Here is a 10,000-nt window from a genome sequence, read left to right as displayed (position 1 = left end):
CCTTTAAATATGGTATCCTAAAATATCCTCAGATTTTCTCCAGCTGGTCATCCACATGTAAAATATCTTTCAGGTTTTAAGAACGTAATTTCACACAGTACATTATCATTACTATTGTCACCATTATTACCCTAATTGTCTGTGTGTCTGTCTGTGCGAGTAGAAGAAGTCCCCCGGAGATAAGAGTATCTGAAATTACTGAAAAATTAATAAAATAATTTTTCTAGATTAAACCAACTTTTTTGATATGTAACTAGTAAATGTTTTCTTTCATCTTTCCTATTTATTAAAATTCTTATCAGGCTATGTACTGTCACGGTAATCAAACACTTACGAGCATTAATGATTCTTTTCTATAAAAATGAAATAAAATTATCAGAGAAGAAAATGAAAAGAACTTTGTTGCAAATTCTCACTTACTTTCGTTCATTACTTTTATATAACGTTCGTAATGAGTTAAGCAAGAGATCAATATATCCACCTCGTGTTGATAATGAAATCATTTCTGTCATAACTACCAAATACTCTACCCCACCCCCCTCTTATAAATACTCCCTACCCCCTCCCTCCCTCCCTTCGGAAATAAAGAGGAAAATGCTACCATCTGCATTTTTGTAACAGCACAAACTGTATTTCATAATTTCAGTGGCAAAGATATGACAGCTATACAATATATTATCGCTTTTCCCATAGTCGCTTTTGATGGAAACCGAGCGACACGAAAATGACATCCATGAATGGACATATTATTCCCCAATCTCACAACTGGACCAAAAAAAAAAAAAAAAGTGAACGGTTCACATTTTAGTGGAAATGTGGAAAAATATTTCGAAATATTTCGGTCGATTCATTTTTTGCTTTTTCATTCCCCCGCCGCCCCTCACCTGACATTCTCTCTCTCTCTCTCTCTCTCTCTCTCTCTCTCTCTCTCTCTCTCTCTCTCTCTCTCTCTCTCTCTCTCTCTCTCCACACAGAAATATAAACATAAGGGTATCCACGATTAGGGCAGGATAACAAAACACAGGCCGTCAGGCTGTCACTCCTATCAGCCAGGATTATCAGGTCTGTGCGAGAGAATTTAATAAAGAGCAACAATATTTTTTTTCTAAATTTTGCCAATATCCCCTGACATCCAACACTGGGGATGAATAATTACATGGGAGTGTGTACCAAATACATGCTAGCAATGGGGACCTGAACAAATAAAGAACAGTACAAGTAAATAAGACATGTGTAGCAACAACAATCAAAAGGGAGTGAGTAGTAAACATCTGATAGCACTGGGCACCTGAACTAAACACCTGATAGCACTTGGCACCTGAACTAAAGACCTGATAGCACTGGGCACCTAAACTAAACGCCTGATAGCACTTGACACCTGAACTAAACGCCTGACAGCACTGGGCACCTGAAATAAACACCTGATAGCACTGGGCACCTGAACTAAACGCCTGATAGCACTTGGCAGCTGAAATAAACACCTGATAGCACTGGACACCTGAACTAAACAACTGATAACTCTGGGCACCTGAACTAAACACCTGATAGCACTGGGTACCTGAACTAAACACCTGATAACTCTGGGCACCTGAACTAAACACCTGATAGCACTGGGTACCTGAACTAAACACCTGATAGCACTGGACACCTGAACTAAACAACTGATAATTCTGGGCACCTGAACTAAACACCTGATAGCACTGGGCACCTGAACTAAACACCTGATAGCACTGTGCACCTGAACTGAACACCTGGTAGCACTTGGCACCTGAACAAATAAACAACAGTGGAAGTAAATAGGACATGTGTATCAGTAACGAAAATCTCACGCATTTTTTTTTTGTATCATTTATGAAAAAATATCTATCAGGAAAGGAAAACATGATTCGTTACTCTCTTCTCTAATATCCCAAGGCTGAAACCAAAGGTAAAGAATTCTTCCAAGAAAGAAATGTAGTTCAATATAACATGCAAATGAGTCTCATTGTCTATCTCATTTACTTATAACACAGTCATCTATACATAGGCTACCTACATTGCGTGTTCATTGTCCTTACCTATTAAAGGCTGTTTTCCTCGGTCATTTGCGTTTCGTTATCATTCCAAGATTTCTTGGCGCACTGTCATTACTCAGTCATATATCGTCGGTACTTTTTTTTTTTTTTTTTTTTTTTTTGTTATTTCAGCACACTTTAGTCTTGTCTTTAGGCTTACACTCACTCTTGTTTTTGATATCTAATTTCTTTTTTTTCTTTTTCTTTTGTATAACTTTATATACACACATACACACACACACACACACACACACACACACACACACATATATATATATATATATATATATATATATATATATATATATATATATATATATATATATATATATATATATCTCAAGTCATCATCAGCTCTTACAATTCCCTTACAAAAATATAGCGTATGTCACAATCATCTTCTATAAATTTTTTCCTTAACATGATCTTTAAGTATTCCATTTTTTTTTTATTTCCTGATACTTTCCATGTACCCTTTTCATATAAAAGCATCATGGATCTGTTCTTCTACATTATTTTTCCTTCTTGTCAGCAAGGCAGGATTTTCTTTGCACAAATACGAGTAGTAGCGGCTGGAATAGTGGAATGTAATGGAATATATAACTGAGGCTAAAGACTAAGCGCTGGGACCTATGAGGTCATTCAGCGCTGAAAGGGAAACTGTGAGTTTCCCTTCCACAGGTGTAACAGGGGGAAAATCTCGCAGCTGCACTACGAGACGATTGTTGGGAGAGGGAGGAAAGGAAGATGACATAATGAGAATATGCACGGAGGTATAGTAAAATGAATGACAGGGGTCGCAGCTAGTGCAATGCGTACGGTACACCTGACGTTACTAACCCCTTACGGGGTGGCGGCAGTAACAGCAAAAGTGCGAGAGAGAGATTTTCTAACGAATAAAAAGTCACCCATTTGTTAAAAACTGTATTATGAAAGAACTAACAAACTAGTAAAATGAAATAACGCACATGATAAAAGCAATAAAAGCAACGATGGAAACAACATAATGAAAATGAAACACACCGACAATTTACGGCTGAACTCAATTCACATCAAAACACATCACGTCACGTCTGTCAATAAACATGTGTTGTAAAACCCAAAGGGTTATACAAATGACTCCATACATTCACAGTTGGCTCTCTCCACATTTATTAAATTTGACACGTGGATGGACAGCGTCGGTACAGGTGGAAATATTGGAATAAAGGACGAGGAAAATGGGAGGCAATAAATACAGAGAGAGAGAGAGAGAGAGAGAGAGAGAGAGAGAGAGAGAGAGAGAGAGAGAGGTTGGGGTGAAACTTTAACAAAAGAAATTTTCTTCAAAAATCCTAATAAATGAGAGAGAGAGAGAGAGAGAGAGAGAGAGAGAGAGAGAGAGAGAGAGAGAGAGAGAGAGAGAGAGAGAACCTTTTTCAGAAATCCTAATAAATAATAGAGAGAGAGAGAGAGAGAGAGAGAGAGAGAGAGAGAGAGAGAGAGAGAGAGAGAGAGAGAGAGGGGGTGAAACTATTAACAAAAGAAATTTTCTTCAAAAATGCTAATAACTAGAGAGAGAAATAAATAGGAGAGAGAGAGAGAGAAAGAGAGAGAGAGAGAGGATAGTAACAGGATAAATTTTCTTCAAAAATCCTAATAAATGAGAGAGAGAGAGAGAGAGAGAGAGAGAGAGAGAGAGAGAGAGAGAGAGAGAAGCTATTATCAGGAGAACTTTTCCTCATAAATCATACTGAGAGAGAGAGAGAGAGAGAGAGAGAGAGAGAGAGAGAGAGAGAGAGAGAGAGAGAGGGTGAAGCTATTAACAAGAGAACCTTTCCCTAAAAAATCCTAATAAGTAATAGAGAGAGAAAGAGGGGGAAACTATCAGCAAAAGAACTTTTCTTCAAAAATCCTAATAAATAAGAGAGAGAGAGAGAGAGAGAGAGAGAGAGAGAGAGAGAGAGAGAGAGGTAATTGTTGATTGGCTAGGGGTTGAAAACCGTCGATCAAAATACCTGGTGAAAATGACTTCCTGCTTATAATTAAGGGACACTTTCGCAGGGTCAGGGAAAGGTAGGGTCCCGTCCCCGCCACAGTTGCTCCTACAACTAATTGACCTTACAGGACCAGAGAGGACTGTAAACAAAAAATTAAAACAAGAATAAACATCGAAAAGAGTGACGGGAATAAATAAAGAAAAAAAAAGAGTAATGTGAATAAATAAAGAAAAAGAGTGACAGGAATAAATAAAACAAAAAAAGAGTAATGGGAATAAATAAAGAGAAAAAAAAAATGACGGGAATAAATAAAGAGAAAAAAACAGGGGACATCCGCTTGGATTTTTTTCTTTGTGATTTGTAAGAAATACATTCTGAAACTATACTGATTTGGTTTCACTGTAGTTTGAATTTCCTGAGACAGAAAGAGAGAGAGAGAGAGAGAGAGAGAGAGAGAGAGAGAGAGAGAGAGAGAGAGAGAGAGAGTATATATATATATATATATATGAATATATATATATATATATATATATATATATATATATGTATATATATGTATGTATGTATGCATATAAACAAACAAAAATAGCCAACAACGAACGAAAAAGAACTACGCATAAAACAACCGAATAAGAAAAAAGCCAGGAAAAATGCGAAGGATGAAAAGGTAAGCAGGACAACAGTGATAGGAAAAATATACAAGAATACCCACAGTGAGCAAGTTCACATTTTGACTTGCGTGGCAAACTGTAGATGATTCCTTTCAGAAAAAAGCCCTCGAGCGACCGTTATGGGTATCATTACAATAATAATAATAATAATAATAATAATAATAATAATAATAATAATAATAATAATAATAATAATAATAATCGAGCGGCCATTTTGGGTACCATTACACTAATAATAATATAATAATAATAATAATAATAATAATAATAATAATTTTAATAATAATATTAATAATAATAATAATAGCATTTTGGTACCATTAATAATAATAATAATAATAATAATAATAATAATAATAATAATAACAATAATTTAATAATAATAATAATAATAATAATAATAATAATAATAATAATAATAATAATAATAATAATAATAATAATAATAATAATAATAATAATAATAATAAACTGTTCTGATAAAAAGTAAATAAAAGTGGAAGTAAGATAAACAGAAAGTGGAGAGAGGATCAGAAGGTAACTAAAACACGAGAATCGAAACGGGGAAAATTATGAAAAAGGAGGAGAAAGATAAAAGTAAGCGGAGAGGATCAGGAAGAACCAAAAACGCGAATGGAAACAGGGGAAAATTACGAAAAATCAGGAAAACGTTAATGAGACAAATATGGACGGGGGAAGGGAGAATCAGAAAGAAAAAACAGAATTGCATAAATGATAAGAAAACGTCAACACAAAACTGGAAGGAAAGAAATGCTGGAAGAACGCCACATAAAGACGAAACGCAAAGTAATAAAGTAAAGAAAACGTAAATAAGAGATCTTTAGTTTTATTGCAATTCGAGCGTGAACTTTCGTCTGCTCTTAATTTCTGAAACACCCCCAAGAGACGTGTATGTGAGTATACTGCGATGTTTTACCAAAATTTCATTTTGTTAGTGAATAGATATAAATGCCCTTACGTTTTCATTTCCCTTTTAGTTTTCTATAAAAGAAAAGTATTGTTTAGGCTTTGTCTGATCGTCCGCCCTCAGATTTTAAAAAGTACCGAGGCTAGAGGGCTGCAAATTTGTATGTTGATCATCCACCCTCCAATCATCAAACAAACCAAATTGCAGCCCTCTAGCCTCTCAGTAGTTTTTATTTTATTTAAGGTTAAAGTTAGCCATAATCGTGCATATGACAACGATATAGGACAAGCCACTACCGGCCCGTGGTTCAAGATTCATGGGCCGTGGCTCATACAGAATTATACCGAGAACCCCGAAAGATAAGTCTAATTTCCGTGGCCTTGATTATACACTGTACAGAAAACTCGGTTGCGCCGAAGAAACTTCGGCGCATTTTTTACTTGTTTTTTTTTTTTATATTTAGCGATTAGAACTTTTATGGACGTTAATTCTATAAGGTCAAAGGCCAATCATCTTTCCGTAAAGTCTATTTTTATAATGTCTAATTCAGAATACTCTAATTAAGAATACTCGAATACTAAATGATAATTATGTTACTTCTGTAACCTTTGGTATTTTTATCGGTATTTAGAAAAATAGTTGAATGTTATTCAGGTGTAATTGTTACTAATATATATATATATATATATATATATATATATATATATATATATATATATATATATATATATATATATATATATATATATATATATGCAATATATATGTAACTATATGTACATGTTATATGTATATATGTATATTCCCTCGAAGTTCCTTCTTCATGGAATAATTGTAGTACCTTTGGCATGGTTTCCCCTTAATTTAATATAAATAATAAATTTCGAATGTGTACAAGATCATCAATGCTTATTTTAGCAATTTATGCTTTGTAATGACATAGAAATTTAATTATTATGTCATTTCATCTATCTATCTATCTATCTACCTCTCTATCTATCTATATAATGTATATAAATATATATATATATATATATATATATATATATATATATATATATATATATATATATATATATCTATATACTCGTATATACATACTTAACCCACACATCTATTTACAAGAATTTCCATAATAATTAACTTTCTATGTAATTACAGAGCAGAAGTTAGGCTACAGAAATACTCATTATTAATCGTATTCCCAATCATAAGCAAATCATTCAAGTTAACATCGGAGGAAATGTCCCTAAGGAAATCCATGTTCGATAAGAAGGGAAACCTTTAAGGGAATGTACGCCTACCCTAACCTAGGACCCTGTTACCTGATGATAGTGAGGCTATGTTCCCTTTAACCACCAATGGTTGTATTATTATTATTATTGTTATTATTATTATTATTATTATTATTATTATTATTATTATTGGTCACTTACAGTCATCCTAATATACCGAGTTGTTTTTACAGTGTCGGGTTCCTGGTTGCAACCTGCCTCCTTAGGAGTCCAATACTTTTCTCATTATTATTATTATTATTATTATTATTATTATTATTATTATTATTATTATTATTATTAACAAGGTTTATATACAGGCCACTTGAGAAATCTTAGCTTGGAGATGAACTTAAAACCATAAGGACCCTAAACATCGTTAATCCCTTAACGTTTCTTTATTATTATTATTATTATTATTATTATTATTATTATTATTATTATTATTATTATTATTATTATTATTATTATTATTATTATTATTATTATTATTATTATTATTATTATTATTATTAATGCGCTTGATGTAGAGCCCCCATGAGGAGATGAACCTAAATACATAAAGCAACCTAACAATTTTTGTTTCTGTAAACTTTCAACTTGCTCATTATTATTATTATTATTATTATTATTATTATTATTATTATTATTATTATTATTATTATTATTATTATTATTATTATGCATAGAAATTTCTGCAAATAAAACAACAAGCAGATTTCGGTGTGATACTCACAAAAACATTTGTCACCATACTATCACTAGGAAAAGGCCCACGCTGGCATAAGGCCGGTTTAATCTAGAACTAACCAATCCGTACCTCCCAATTTTCGTTTCTCCTCATTTTTGTCCGTGGGTGAAGCGAATTGTGTCCTGAGAGCAATCAGCTTGATCGAAACAAGAATGAAAGCAACATATACGAGCAATCACAGTTTGTAAAATCTCAGTCAGTTTTGTACGAGGAACTCAAGACTAGTTCTCCCTCGGAGCTGTTCTCAGTCATCTATCTCTTCTCTCTCTCTCTGTCTGTCTCTGTCTCTCTCTCTCTCTCTTTCTCTCTCTCTCTGTACCACACACATACACACACATATATAAAGTATATGCATATATATATATATATATATATATATATATATATATATATACATATTTAAAAATACATATTTATATCTATATATATCTATATGTATACATATGTATATATATACATGATTTATTTATATATAATTATATTGATTTATTTATATATAATTATATACATACATACATATATATATATATATATATATATATATATATATATATATATGTAAATACATATATACACTATAATATATATATATATATATATATATATATATATATATATATATATATATATATATATATATATATATATATATATATATATATATATATATATATATATATATATATATATATATATATATAAACTGAACTATTGAGAGAGAGAGAGAGAGAGAGAGAGAGAGAGAGAGAGAGAGAGAGAGAGAGAGAGAGATAATGTAGGAATTGCCAACGGCGGTGGCCAAACTGAAACCGGAGATTCAATAATACAGCATCATTCCTAATTCCCAGCCTCCCGATGTCCTCCCGTGCATATTGACGACTATTCCTAAAGATAATTCGCTTCTAAGAATACCGGTGGCCCCTTGCACAACTTACCAGGAATCGGGTGAGATGAAAGTTTCATGGCACGGCTGATTTCGCAAACGGGGGGATTTTCACCCATTTCGAGTTTGTGTTATTTTCACCTGTATTTTTAAGACGCTTTTTTTTTTTAGTTTTCCGTACAAGGAAACTGTTGAGATGGCTGGTTTTCTGTCCGTCCCCACTTTTTTTTTACGTTTGCTAGGTTCACGGGTCGTTGGGCGTAGGGCTAGCAAACTCATCCCTAAAAACTTGATGAGAAACCGGAAGATTGGACACTAGTGGTGCCACCCTCTTCAAAAAAGGTGCATTGATACACAGACGCACACACACACACATATATATGTATATATATATATATATATATATATATATATATATATATATATATATATATATATATATATATATATATATACTGTCTATATGAGTCTAGAGACTGTGTGTGTGTGCGCATGTCTCTGCGTCTGTCCGCTTGACCCAGGTACCTTTAAATAAGGTATCCTAAAATATCCTCAGATTTTCTCCAGCTGGTCATCCACATGTAAAATATCTTTCAGGTTTTAAAACGTAATTTCACCTTACAAACTACTGGAACAAACTACTGAGGCTAGAGGGCTGCAAATCGGTATGTTGATCATCCATCCTCCAGTCATCAAACATACCAAATTGCAGCCCTCTAGCCTCAGTAGTTTTTACTTTATTTAAGGTTAAATTTAGCCATGATCTTGCGTCGGACAACGCTATAGGTGCCAACAGCACAGGTCACCACCGGGCCGTGACTGACAGTTTAATGGGCCGCGGCTGAGCGTTTCATGGGCCGCGGCTGAGAGGTTCATACAACATTACACGCTGTATAGAAAACTAGATTGCGCAGAAGAAACTTCGGCGCATTTTTCTTGTTTATACATAGCAAGATTGGAAACACAGAACTTTTACCTGTTTTTCAAATCAAGGTCCTCCTAGATGGATTTTCATGTGTTTTTAAGAGTTCTTTACAAAGCAAGATGGAAAATATTATTTTAGCATGAGAAAAGTCTAAATATAATTTTATATTACGCTGTACATACATGCACACATACATACATATTGATTCTTCCCTTTTTTTAAGCCGCACTGACTCCTCAATACATCGACGAGTGTATCCAGAAAATGCGAGGACTTCCAGAAGTAAATGTGGCTATTTAAACTGCCCACTCTCTGTGTTCATAGATACTTACTGCTTTCTGTATTTTCTAGAAGCACACAGCGACAGTTCCCGTGACTCGTGTTCAGAGCCAATTGTGTGCAAGCCACTAGCGTGAGAAACCTAGCCAATGCTGCAGAAATAACTCGCAAGTCCTCTCTCTCCAACCCCCCGCCATTCCACTCCCAACGAGTTACCCGCCCCCCCCCCCCGCCCCACTTTATGGTTTGTACCCTG

At 33.8% G+C, this 10,000-nt stretch overlaps 1 protein-coding gene across 1 annotated transcript in view; it reads right to left on the bottom strand.

The window, feature by feature from the left end:
• Positions 1-8,659, bottom strand: part of LOC136847991 (uncharacterized) — a 21,589-nt gene extending 12,930 nt beyond the window's left edge. Inside the window, exons 1-2 of the mRNA XM_067120000.1 lie at positions 8,593-8,659; positions 1,289-1,768 (exon numbers count right to left, since the gene is read on the bottom strand). Of these exons, the coding sequence (XP_066976101.1) occupies positions 1,289-1,768; positions 8,593-8,659 (547 nt within the window). The remainder of the gene's footprint in view (positions 1-1,288; positions 1,769-8,592) is intronic.
• Between the last annotated feature and the right edge of the window lie 1,341 nt (positions 8,660-10,000).

Source organism: Macrobrachium rosenbergii, chromosome 18 (genome assembly GCF_040412425.1).
Source record: "Macrobrachium rosenbergii isolate ZJJX-2024 chromosome 18, ASM4041242v1, whole genome shotgun sequence".
Classification (NCBI taxonomy): domain Eukaryota; kingdom Metazoa; phylum Arthropoda; class Malacostraca; order Decapoda; family Palaemonidae; genus Macrobrachium; species Macrobrachium rosenbergii.
The sequence above is the reverse complement of the archived record's forward strand: the minus strand, read 5'-3'. Positions and strand labels throughout refer to the sequence as shown.